Raw genomic sequence first — 12,485 nt, 5'->3', positions numbered from 1 at the left:
GATTCATATAGGGTGAGGCCGGGCGCTGTAGATTGTTCAAGTAGTTTTGCCAATTCATTTATGTAAATATTAAAGAGTGTCGGTGAGATTGGCGAGCCCTGCGTCACCCCCCGCCCCTGTGGGAAGTATTTTGTTTGTTTGTCTCCAATTTTAACTGCACATTTGTTGTTTGTATACATTGATTTAATTACATCATATGTTTTTCCCCCTACCCTGCTTTCGATAAGTTTCAGGAATAAACCGTCGTGCCAGATGGAATCAAAAGCCTTCTGGAAATCTATAAAGCATGCGTAGATTTTGCATTTGTTTTGATGAACGTGTTTGTCAATTAGGGTCTGTAGGGTGAAGATATGATCTGATGTTCTATAGTTTGGCAGGAATCCAATTTGGCTTTTACTCTCATCCCTATCCCCCCTCATCTCTATCCCCCTCATCCCCCTCCCCCCTCATCCCTATCCCCCTCCCGCATCTCCCTCACCCCCCTCCCTCACACCATCCCTCATCCTTATCCCCCTCCCTCATGCTGAGAAGTCATACATTTGACATTGAAACAGAGGGTTGGGCTGATCTAATTCCCATGTGATTTATGTTTGCAAAAGGTTGCGTAGTGACCTGAAAGTTATTTCCTGTCTCTGTACAGACCGTCAGCTAGTTCACTGCAGCTGGCTACAGTTTTTGCATGGCTTGTAACATCTGGTAGTTGATTGGCTTATCATAGCCTGCAGTGTTCAGTCAATCAGATGGAAGGCAGTCATAAATGACCTCATTGGGAGTGGCAACAGTATAAATGCAACCTCAAACAGCTTGCTAGCTGTAGTTGCGATTTTCTTCAGTTTTGTGAAGGTGTAAGTAGTTGGCCATCGGCTTTAAATAAGCAGTTGGTAAGTTCCAGTTTTAATGTTGCAGCTCTGTCTTGATTGATTTCTACCTAGTGCTATTAAGGATTAAAATGCTTGAAGGGTACAGACTCTTGCTATGCAATACTTTGATTTGCTTTTGTTTGTGACTACATTATTGTCTGAGTTAAGTTTGAAGCTAATCCGCCTGACTCTTTTGTAAACTAGTCTATTTCAAGAATCTAGTATACTCTATTTCTGTATGCTCACTTGATTTGAAGTTTATTCCAGTGAAGTAAATCACTGGTTGTTTGAGGCTGTTTGAAATCCCTAGTCAAAACTACTGTTTTGTGGGGAACAGCATGATGACAATAACTAGCGGGGGGGGGAAATTAGGAATGTTGTTTGACAAGATTATTGGCAGGAAGATTGTCTAGTACAACATTTACCCTTGCTGGACCATGCTTTGCAGTCCTGTTAATCATTTGCTCTCATTTTTACACTCTCAGTAGCTGTGAACATTCTTTGTAATTGGGCTAAAAATTGTAAGCAGAACACTTGTTGAATCAGCAAAATAATTTATTGGAGTAAACACTTACAACTGCCTTGTGTGTTGTGCTAAAATGTCCCTCCTTCCCTATGGAATGTCATTTCAGTTGTCAAATGTGACCAGTAATTGAAGGCATATTCTGTTTCAATGTTGGTGCAAGGAGAAGATGGCATGCTCTCTGCACCAGCTGAGGAAAGCTGTTGTGAACCTTGTACCAGGACTGTAGTATGTTGCTGGTGAGCTAGCTTTTATCAAGTTTAATCTTCCAATTAAAAAAAAAAAAAAATATATATATATATTTTTTTTTTGGGAGGTGGAATAACTGTTGGGTTTAACCCTAAATCTGAAAGCTGTTTATAGTTTCCAATTTCCCCTTGTCCCACCCTACGCCCAAATTCTTAATTCAAGAGCAGCCAAAATAACAATTTCTTAGCAGAAATGGCTTAATGTTTATTCTGTTGAGTGGTTGCTTAATTCAATGAGTTTCTAATGTTATCACCTCATGTTGCACACCATCCTGACTTGGACATGCATCACTGTTCCAGGATTTTGACCCAATGACAATGAAGGAACTTCTATCTGACCACATTGTGCAGTGCAGACTGCAGTGGTTCAGGAAGGCCCACTACCACCTTCAAGGACAACAGGGATGGGTAATAAATGCTGACCTTGCCTGTGACTCCCACATCTGAGACTGAATTAAGAAATCATGATATCTAGGCTTTAAAACCTAATTCTGCCTTGAATCTATCTTTTCCCTTCTCACCATTGCAGCCTAGAATATAAAATGAATGTTTTAATGCATATGTATACTAGTTATTACTGGACTAGTAATCCAGAGAGAATAAATTTAAGTATCATCTAGGGCAGTTTGAGAATTTGGAATTTGGTTTATAATTTAAAAAGAAGTTGGTATTGAAACGTGACCATGAAGCTGTCTTGTTTACAGAAGGAAACCTGCTGTCCATACCTGGTCTGGCATATGTGACTTCAGTCCCACACCTAACAACATGGTTGCTTCTTAACTGTCCACTAAGTGCAGCGGTGAGGTTTATGGAGGGTCTTCCAGAACTTGAGGTCTTGGCAGCTGAAGGCACGGCCACCAATGATTGAGCAATATCCGGAATGCTCGATCAGAATTGGAGGAGTGCAGATATCTCCGAGGGTTGTAGGGCTGGCAGAGATGGGGAGGGGTGAGGCCATAGAGGGATTTGAAAACAAGATGAGAATTTTAAAATTGAGACGTTGCTTAACTGGGAGCCAGTGTAGGTTAGTGAGCACAGGGGTGAGGGGTAAATGGGACTTGGTGTCAGCACAGTTTTGGATGACCAAGTTTATGGCAGGTAGAATGTGGGAGGTCGGCCAGGAGTGCATTGGGGTAGTCAAGTCTAGAAACAACAAAAGCATGGATGAGGGTTTCAGCAGCAGATGAGTGGAGCTGGGTGATGTTTGAAGTGGAACTAGGGGTTCTTGGTGATGGTGTGGCTATGTGGTCCGAAGCTCATCTTTGGGTCAAATATGACACCAAGGTTGCAAACGGTCTGGTTCAGCCTCAGACAGTTGCCATGGAGAGGGATGGAGTTGATGGCTAGTTCAAGAAAGGCTCACCACTATCTTGGGGAAGCTAGGAATAGACAATAAATGCTGTCTTTGCAATGCCCACATCCTGAGAATGAATTAAATAAAACAAGAAATTCCTGTCTAGTGGTGGCATATGGTTTAAACACTATCTACAGTATTATGCTTGTATTCAAATGGTAGACAGAAGAATTTTGTGTTATGAATACTTAACATCAGGCACAATATGTTAATCTGACGCCCATGCTGTCTGTAGGATTGAGGGGAATGTCAGTACATAGAAGATTCATGCATGTTAAAACAACTAAGTTATTGTCCAATTCAATTGCTGCTTGTTTGGCTTTAATCTAGACATTCCTATCTATTTTTGAATTGAGCTTTCAGTAAGTTCCAAAATGTAAATCAAACACCAAGATTCAAATGACAAATCCATTCCTCTGGAATCTCAGCAGCCTATCCTCATCTGGTTTGAGTGTCCTCATGCTGTCTTGTGGAATTGTCTGCAATAGGTATTACAATCTGGGTTTGCTGCATTTTTACTTGTTCCTGGCAGCCACTAAAATCTGACCCTCTGGTTGAGTGTGCTATTGCTACAATGAAGGAAAGTGACTTGTGTGCATTACATTTATAAACTTGAGTACAATGGGCCTATATATGATTTAGAAGTCTACAATGGTTCAAACTACATTTCAAAATCAAGGTAGTGTCATAGAAACATAGGATTATAGAAATTTACAAATGCATTTTAAAGTTTGAATTTGTATCGCTACACTCCATTAGCAATTACTGATGTGAACAACTCCAGCACTGCAGTGATGTTTTTTATAGACTTTTACAATGCTTTGTATATTTACTTTATAAAGGCACTTCTGCCTGGCTGTGTATCCTGTTTAAGATATCTTGCCACTTCTAAACCAGGAGTGTGCTATAAATGCTTGCTGCTGCAAATGTTAAAACTGCACAGTAAACTATGATGGCTGTTCCAAGTAAATCAATTTTCCTTAAGTCCTTGGCGGCAGTATACTACGGGTAATGAACACATTTTTCTTGTATGATCCTTGGCATAATTCAGCATCTAAATGTTGCAGTGCAATAATGGGCCATTTGGCCTGTCAAGGTGGTGTTTATACCCTTTCTCAATGAGTATGGGTCATTAAAGTTTTTCTGCTTTTTTAATTTTTTTTCTATTTTGGTGTCTGCAATGGGGGGAAATTTGGAGAAAAATCACGCTTTGGAACAGTGCTAAAAGTCGCAAGCAAACAGGGGGGACTTAATTGCAATCAATTAAATTGAGACTCCAGACGAGTTAACATTGCACAGATTAAATTCTGTTTCCTCAAAATTCTCAGCAAAAAGAGAAGACCATGATGTCTCAATGAAGGAATCTTGGCTCTTTTTATAAAAAAAAAATACACTTTTCAAATGCTGTTTTTTTAACTAACTTTGGTCAACATCTATGATCTTTCTGGTTAGATTGCTAAGCAATCAAATGTTGACTGTTCTAAACTTCATAAACTTAAAATCCAAAGATAAAGATTAGAAATTAATTAAAACACTACATGGGTATTGAAGAAACTATTAATTTTTGCTTGGTTAAGCAAGGATGGGCAGGTTGTGAATTTCACAATTAGCTGGCAGCTTGATTTCTGGGGTGCTACCTCTTGTTATCCCTAGTCTTTGGCATATTACAAAAATCATTTTCTTAATCTGCTTTATTGGCATTTTTTCTTCAAAAATACAATTGTACTTTGGTTTGGCAGTAGCCTTTCCTAAAACTCTGGTGCACTTGATTACAACACAGTAATTAACATTAGGACATGTTTGCTCTTCATTATGACTCAACCAACAAAGCCATCTAGCAGGAACAAAAGGCCTGACTTCTGGTCTGGGGTGGCAGTAGGGGGATTATAATTGCCTTCACTCCTGGACTACAAATGAGATGGCTTGTCTGCACTTGGGTGAGATAATGGCAGGTACCTGTTTAAACATTCATCTGTTGGGACTGTACTCCAGCAAGAGTCACTGCCATCATGTGAGGATGAGTGAATGTTTAAGCAAGTTAATAAATTGACATTGTGGACATGTGCCTTTTTAGCGAATGAGCAAGCAGAGACTCTCCAACAATTAAGGGACATTGTCTCGTGGAGTTGTAGTTTTTATAAATCCACCAAGTCCTCTTTATTGTCATTGTCCTACACAAGAAAATGGCTGCTTGGACAGTTTTACAGATGAGATGACTTAAATCTTTTTTTTTTCTCAACAGAGCAGCACCATTCAAAATGGCATCTAATCTTGCCAGTGCATTCCTGCAGCAAGCCATGCAGATCTCAAATGTAAGCTTTATAATTTGCAGACTCTTGCACAAAGGATACTATAAGTAGTAGTATCAATGACAGCAAGATTTCTGTATATGTTTCATTTGGAGTTTGTGGGGTGACCTTTGGTGTTATGGGAGTTGGGGGGGGGGGGGGTGGTGTTGGTTGCAAGGTAGGTGCTAAAGGCTTGCATTTTTTTTTGCTTCTAGTACCCTAGTCCATAAACGTTTTAACAATACATGTGGTTGTAATATTTCCCTAAACATAAGAAGAGAAATTGCAGAGTATAAAATTCACCATTTTAGTGAGAGCCACAAGTGGGGTTTTTTCTCAAGTGGCTGCTCCCCACAAACCTGCCATAGTGACACCACTGTAATGCCACATCTGCCATGTATAATCACTTGTATGCTTCACATTATTGCCACTAACACAAGTTTTAGTTAATTGCTTGGTAGATTACATAATCATACTGCCTTCAGATAAGGAGCAATGAATATCTTCCCTTTAAAACTATGACAACCAATTAACCAAACATTGTGGAGAGCTAAGAGGGAAAACTGTGGGTAAGACTTTATCTGACTTTTTATATTCCTTGGACTTTGATCCTCATCCTAAAATTGCACTTGAGTCTAATCTGGCTGCACTAGACAGGAAAATGAGCCACAAGAAGGCCTGTTTTCTCTGGCCTACATTTTCCCCAGTATCCCTTGCTGCACATCTTGGAATTTCCCCTGATGTCCTTCTTGCTTACCTAACTTTGTAGCTGTGCCTATCCATCTTTTATTGACTGCCATAGGCACTTACAAAAGGTTACGTCATTGATTTTTAAGCTACCATTCATGTGAAAGGATTTAAAAACAAAACCATGGCGTGAGCTTTGTGAATCTGGAATATCAAATTGCTCCCTATAATTGGATCTTCTGGAACAGCTTCTGAAATTTTAGACCAATTAAGATGTACAAGCCCAACAATCTGCTTTAACTATTGCTGTGCTTGATGAGCTGAAGATATCTCTAAATTTTATTTATTGCTTCCCAAAAAAGTTAGTGTGTGTGGATATCTATCCAATTAAATGTTCTGATACTAAAAGATGTTCCTTCTTTCTCCTCCTTGCCCCCCTTTTTTAGCACCCTTCCCCCAGTGGACCAACAGTTACTCCATTTCCTAACTTTGATGCAAGTGTAGATGCTGCTACAATAAATAAAGCACTCCATGCAAAAGGTGAGCAGAAAATTCTGTTGGGTGGATTAATTAATACATGTGTGTTTTGAAGTTTAAACAAATATATTGGTGTCATGAGTTGGTCTGATTGTAGTTTGACTGCTATTGTGGTGGTTTTGATATTTGGTGATGTATCTTGTTTAGTAGAGTAGCTTTTATACCTAAAAACCTAGTTGGTTTGAACCAGGAGTATTTTTAGTACAGAAATGATTGACTGACTGAAAATTTAGGGAAACTGCAATATTTCATGAAGCCACTCGTAATGTTTGCATTTAACTCTTTCCAAAAATAGAACTGGGGTAAACCCTGCTGGTGGTGTGGGATCTTGGAAATGTTGACCCTATAGTACCATCAACCACTTTGACTGACTATTTCCTTTTGTGATCTATATCTGTGGCATGCCCATCCAATGTTTTATCCTAATGGCTATAGATGGTTTGGTTTTTTAACAGGTGTGGATGAAGAAACTGTCATTAGCATTTTGACAACACGGACCAATGGACAGCGGCAACAAATAGCAGCTGATTACCAACAGAGTGCAGGAAAGGTCGGGCTACTGTTTCGATTGGAGCAATTTCCGTCAATCTACAGTTGGAAATGTTTGTTAAGCTGGGGTTTTGTTGAAGCTAACTCATAACCATAGGAAAAATTCTTAATTGAAAATTGCTAAATTATGTAACATTCAGAGGACATTAAGCATTTAAACTTGTTTATGAAGATTTAAAAACAAATGCTATTTATTTGAACATGAAAGCCCCTCGAGCCTGCTCTGCCATTCAATGATCATGGCTGATCACTGACCTCAACTCACTTTACTGCCTGATCTCCTTATCCCTTGATTCCCCTAGAGTCCAAAAATCTATCTCTGCCTTGACTAGACTCAGACTCAGCATTCACAGCCCTTTGAAGAAATTCCTCCTCATCTCGGTCTTAAATGGCCGACCCCTTATCCTGAGACTCTGCCCCCTAGCTCTAGACACTCCAGCCAGGGGAAACAACCTTTCCACAACTACCCTGTCAATCCCCTTCAGAATCTTGTATGTTTCAATGAGATCACTTCTCATTCATTGAAACTCCAGAGTATAGGCCCATTCTACACAATCTCTCATCATAGGGCCGCCCTCATCCCAGGAATCAATCTAGTGGACCTTCATTGCACCACCTCTAAGGCAAGTATATCCTTCCTTGGATAAGGAGACAAACTCGGGTGTGGTCTCACCAAGGGCCCTATACAATTGTCGCAAGACTTCCTTACTCTTGTACTCCAACCCCCTTGCCGTAAAGGCCAACATGCAATTTGCCTTGCTTATTGAATACTTTATTTCTCTGCCAGCAACTGAAAGATGTCTTGAAGAGCAAACTGTCTAGTAAACTGGAGACTGTGGCCCTCGGCCTGCTGCAAACTCCAGCCCAGTTTGATGCACATGAGCTGCATGATGCTACAAAGGTAATCAAGTTTGTACAACCACTGCTCTTTGATACTCACTTATGCATTAACAATAAATGGTATTTGCTGCATTGATACTTCCAATAACTAGTGGGACAGTAACTGGGTGGGGGGGCAGGGAATAAAAGCTAGCAACCTAGAGAACACTAGGTAGTTTTATACCCTTTACAGTACATGTTGTTCAATTGTTGAAGCAGTAAACATCATGGGCCAGAAGTTGGTGAAAAATTAACACCATATGAACAATGCACACTTGCTGTGCAGCAGCCAGCAAGTTCAAGGGATTGATATGTGCCATAGAAACTTAGATAGGAGTAGGCCATTCGGCCCCTCGAGCCTGTTCTGCCATTTAATGAGATCCTGGCTGATCATCCAAATTCAGTACCCTGTCCCTGCTTTCTCCCCATATCTCTTGATCCCTTTAGCCTTAAATATATCTAACTCCTATATATTTAATAAATTGGCCTCTACTGCCTTCTGTGGTAGAGAATTCCACAGGTTCACCACTCTCTGGGTGAAGAAATTCCTCCTCCTCTGTCATAAATGGCTTACCCCTTATCCTTAGACTGTGACCCCTGGTTCTGGACTCCCCCTGCCATCGGGAACATCCTTTCTGCATCTAGCCTGTCTAGTCCTGTTAGAATTTTATAAGTTTCAATGAGATCCCCTCTCATTCTTGTCTCTAGTGAATATAAGCCTAATTGACCCAATCTCTCTTCATACATCATTCCTGCCATCCAGCTATCAGTCTGGTGAATCTTCACCAGAAAAAGCAGTAATCCAGAGGATTGGGAGCAGTTTAGGATTCAACAAAGGAGGAGAAAGGGATTAATTAAGAAAGGGAATAATTAAGAAAGGGAAAATAGAATGAGTACGCTTGCAGGGAACATAAAAACTGACTGTAAAAGCTTTTATAGATATGTGAAGAGAAAAAGATTGAAGTCAAGCATAGGTCCCTTGCAGTTAGAATCAGGGGAATTTAGAATGGGGAACAAAGAAATGGCAGACCAATTAAATACATATTTTGGTTCTGTCTTCACAAAGGAGGACACAAATAACCTCCCAGAAATGTCAGAACATAGGGTCTGATGAAAGGGAGGAACTGAAAGAAATCAGTATTTGTAGGGAAATGGTGTTGGGGAAATTGAAGGCTGATAATCTACATCCTAGGGTACTTAAGGAAGCAGCCCTAGAAATAGTAGATGCATTGCTGATCAGCTTTCAACATTTGATGGAATCTGGAACAGTACCCATGGATTGGAGGGTAGCTAATGTTACCCCATTATTCAAAAAAGGTGGTAGAGAGAAAACAGGGAATTACAGACCAGTAAGCCTGACATCAGTAGTGGGGAAAATGCTAGAGTCCATTGTAATAGCACAGCACTTGGAAAACAGTGACAGGATCAGACAAAGTCAACATGGATTTACAAAAGGTAAATCGTGCTTGACTAATCTACTGGAATTTTTTGAGGATGTAACTAGTGAAATAGATAAGGGAGAACCAGTGGATGTGGTGTATTTGGACTTTCAGAAGGCTTTCGATAAGGTCCCATAAGAGATTAGCGTGCAAAGTTAAAGCACATGGGATTGGGGATAAGGTATTGACTTGGATAGAGAGCTGGTTGGCAGACAGGAAGCAAAGAGTTGGAATAAACTGGTCTTTTTCAGAGTGGCAGGCAGTGACTAGTGGGGTACTGCAGGGATCGGTCATTGGACCCCAGCTATTCACAGTATGTAATATTATAAACCCAGATCTAGACAAGGGAACTAGATGTAATATCTCCAAATTTGCAGACGACACAAAGCTGGGTGGGCGTGTGTGCTGTGAGGAGGATGCTGAGAAACTCCAGTATGATTTGGACAGGTTGGGTGATTGAGCAGAAGCATGGCAGATGCAATATAATGTGGATAAATGTGAGGTTATCCACTTTGGTGTCAAAAACAGGAAGGCAGATTATTATCTGAATGGCAATAGATTGGGGGATGGGGAAGTGCAACGAGACCTGGGTGTCTTTGTGCACCAGTCGCTGAAGGTAAGCATGCAGGTGCAGCAGGTGGTTAAGGCAAATGGTATGTTGGCCTTCGTAGCGAGAGGATTTAGTACCGGAACAAGGATGTCTTGCTGCAGTTGTACAGGGCCTTGGTGAGACCACATCTTGAGTATTGTGTGCAGTTTTGGTCACCTTATCTGAGGAAGGATATTCTTGCCTTGGAAGGAGTTCAGAGAAGATTCACCAGGCTGATACCTGGGATGGCAGGAATGATGTATGAGGAGAGATTGGGCTTGTACTCGCTGGAGTTTAGAAGAATGAGGGGATCTCATTGAAACTTTTAAAATTCTGGCAGGACTGGACAGACCAGATGCAGGGAAGATGTTCCTCATGGTTGGGGAATCCAGAACCAGGGGTCACAGTCTAAGGATAAGGGGTAGGCCTTTTAGGACAGAAATGAGGAGGAATTTCTTCACCCAGAGTGGTGAACCTGTGGAATTCTCTACCACAGAAGGCAGTAGAGGCCAATTCATTAAATATATTCAAGAAGGAGTTGGATATATTTCTTAGGGGTATGGGGAGAAAGCAGGGACCAGGTACTGAACTTGGATGATCAGCCATGATTGCATTGAATGGTGGAGCAGGCTCCAATATTCTATGTTTCACTGCACTCCCTCCATGGCAAGAATATCCTTCCTCAGATAAGGTGACAAACTGCACACAATACTCAAGGTGTGGTCTCAAAGGCCCTGTACAACTGCAGCAAGACATCCTTGTTCCTGTACTCTCATCCTCTCACTGAAGGCCAACATGCCGTTTGCCGCCTTAACCACCTGCATGCTTACCTTCAGCGACTGTTGCACAAGTACACCAGGTCTCGTTGCACTTCCCCTTTTCCCAATCTATTGCCGTTCAGATAATCTGTCTTCCTGTTTTTGCCACAAGTGAATAACCTCGCATTTATCCACATTATACTGCATCTGCCCCTACCCATCACCCAACCTGTCCAAATCATACTGGAGTTTCTCGGCATCCTCCTCACAGCACACATGCCCACCAAGCTTTGTGTAATCTGAAAACTTGGCGATATTACATCTAGTTCCCTCATCTAGATCATTAATATAAGCAGGAGTAGGCCATACGGCCCCTCGGGCCTGCTCCGCCATTCAATAGGATCATGGCTGATCCGAATCTAGACTCACGTCCACTTCCCTGCCCTCTCCCCGTAACCCCTAATTCCCTTATCTGCTAGGAAACTGTATCTCCATTTTAAATTTATTTAATGTTGCAGCTTCCACAGCTCTCTGGGGTAGCAAATTCCATAGATTTACTACCCTGAGTGAAGAAGTTTCTCCTCATCTCAGTTTTGAAAGCGCAGCCCCTTATTCTTAGATTATGCCCCCTAGTTCTAGTCTCACCCATCAGTGGAAACATCCTCACCGCATCCACCCGATCAAGCCCCCTCACAATCTTGTATGTTTCGATAAGATCGCCCCTCATTCTTCTGAACTCCAATGAGTAGAGGCCCAACCTACTCAACCTTCCCTCATACGTCAACCCCCTCATCTCCGGAATCAACCGAGTGAACCTTCTCTGAACTGCCTTACGAGCAAGTATATCTTAAATATGGAAACCAAAACTGCACGCAGTATTCCAGGTGTGGCCTCACCAATACCCTGTATAACTGCAGCAAGACTTCCCTGTTTTTATACTCCATCCCCCTTGCAATAAAAGCCAAGATTCCATTGGCCTTCCTGATCACCTGCATACTAACTTTGTGTTTCATGCACCAGGACCCCCAGATCCCTTTGTACTGTAGCACTTTGCAGTTTCTCTCCATTTAGATAATAACTTGCTCTTTGATTTTTTCTGCCAAAGTGCATAACCTCACACTTTCCAACATTATATTGCATCTGCCAAATCTCTGCCCACTCACTTAGCCTGTCTATGTCCTTTTGCAGGTTTTTTATGTCCTCCTCACTCATTGCTTTCCCTTTTGTATCGTCGGCAAACTTGGATATGTTGCACTCGGTCCCTTCCTCCAAATCGTTAATATAGATTGTAAAGAGTTGGGGTCCCAGCACTGACCCCTGCGGAACACCACTAGTTACTGATTGCCAGCCCGAGAATGAACCATTTATCCCAACTCTGTTTTCTGTTAGATAGCCAATCTTCCACCCATGCCAGTATATTACCCCCAATCCTGTGATTTCTTATCTTGATCAGTAATCTTTTGTGTGGAACCTTTTGGAAGTCCAAATACACTACATCCACTGGTTCCCCTTTATCAACCCTGTATGTTACATCCTCAAAGAATTCGAGCAAATTTGTCAAACATGACTTCCCCTTCATAAAACCATGCTGACTCTGTCCTATTAAATTATGTTTATCCAAATGCTCTGTTACTGTTTCCTTAATAATGGACTCCAACATTTTGCCAACCACAGATGTTTGGCTAACTGGTCTATAGTTTCCAGCTTTTTGTCTACTTCCCTTCTTAAATAAGGATGTTACATTAGCAGTTTTCCAATCTGCCGGGACCTTTCC

The 12,485-nt window shown here is 41.3% G+C and overlaps 1 protein-coding gene across 2 annotated transcripts in view; it reads left to right on the top strand.

Annotated features, from left to right (window-relative positions):
• The first annotated feature begins 774 nt into the window (after window positions 1-774).
• The window catches only part of anxa1a (annexin A1a), a 31,837-nt gene continuing 20,126 nt past the window's right edge, over window positions 775-12,485 (top strand). Inside the window, exons 1-5 of one of the 2 annotated variants that reach the window (XM_085986282.1) lie at window positions 775-881; window positions 5,228-5,297; window positions 6,407-6,500; window positions 6,953-7,047; window positions 7,834-7,947. In XM_085986282.1, coding sequence (XP_085842408.1) covers window positions 5,244-5,297; window positions 6,407-6,500; window positions 6,953-7,047; window positions 7,834-7,947 — 357 coding nt within the window. In that variant the 5' untranslated portion in view covers window positions 775-881; window positions 5,228-5,243. Of the gene's footprint in view, window positions 882-1,500; window positions 1,623-5,227; window positions 5,298-6,406; window positions 6,501-6,952; window positions 7,048-7,833; window positions 7,948-12,485 lie in introns of those variants that run through there. The other variant, XM_085986290.1, reaches the window with a different exon arrangement.

The sequence above is a fragment of the Somniosus microcephalus genome, chromosome 1, assembly GCF_052327205.1.
Source record: "Somniosus microcephalus isolate GS21.2 chromosome 1, FLI_Smic_1.0, whole genome shotgun sequence".
Lineage (NCBI taxonomy): Eukaryota > Metazoa > Chordata > Chondrichthyes > Squaliformes > Somniosidae > Somniosus > Somniosus microcephalus.
The sequence above is the reverse complement of the archived record's forward strand: the minus strand, read 5'-3'. Positions and strand labels throughout refer to the sequence as shown.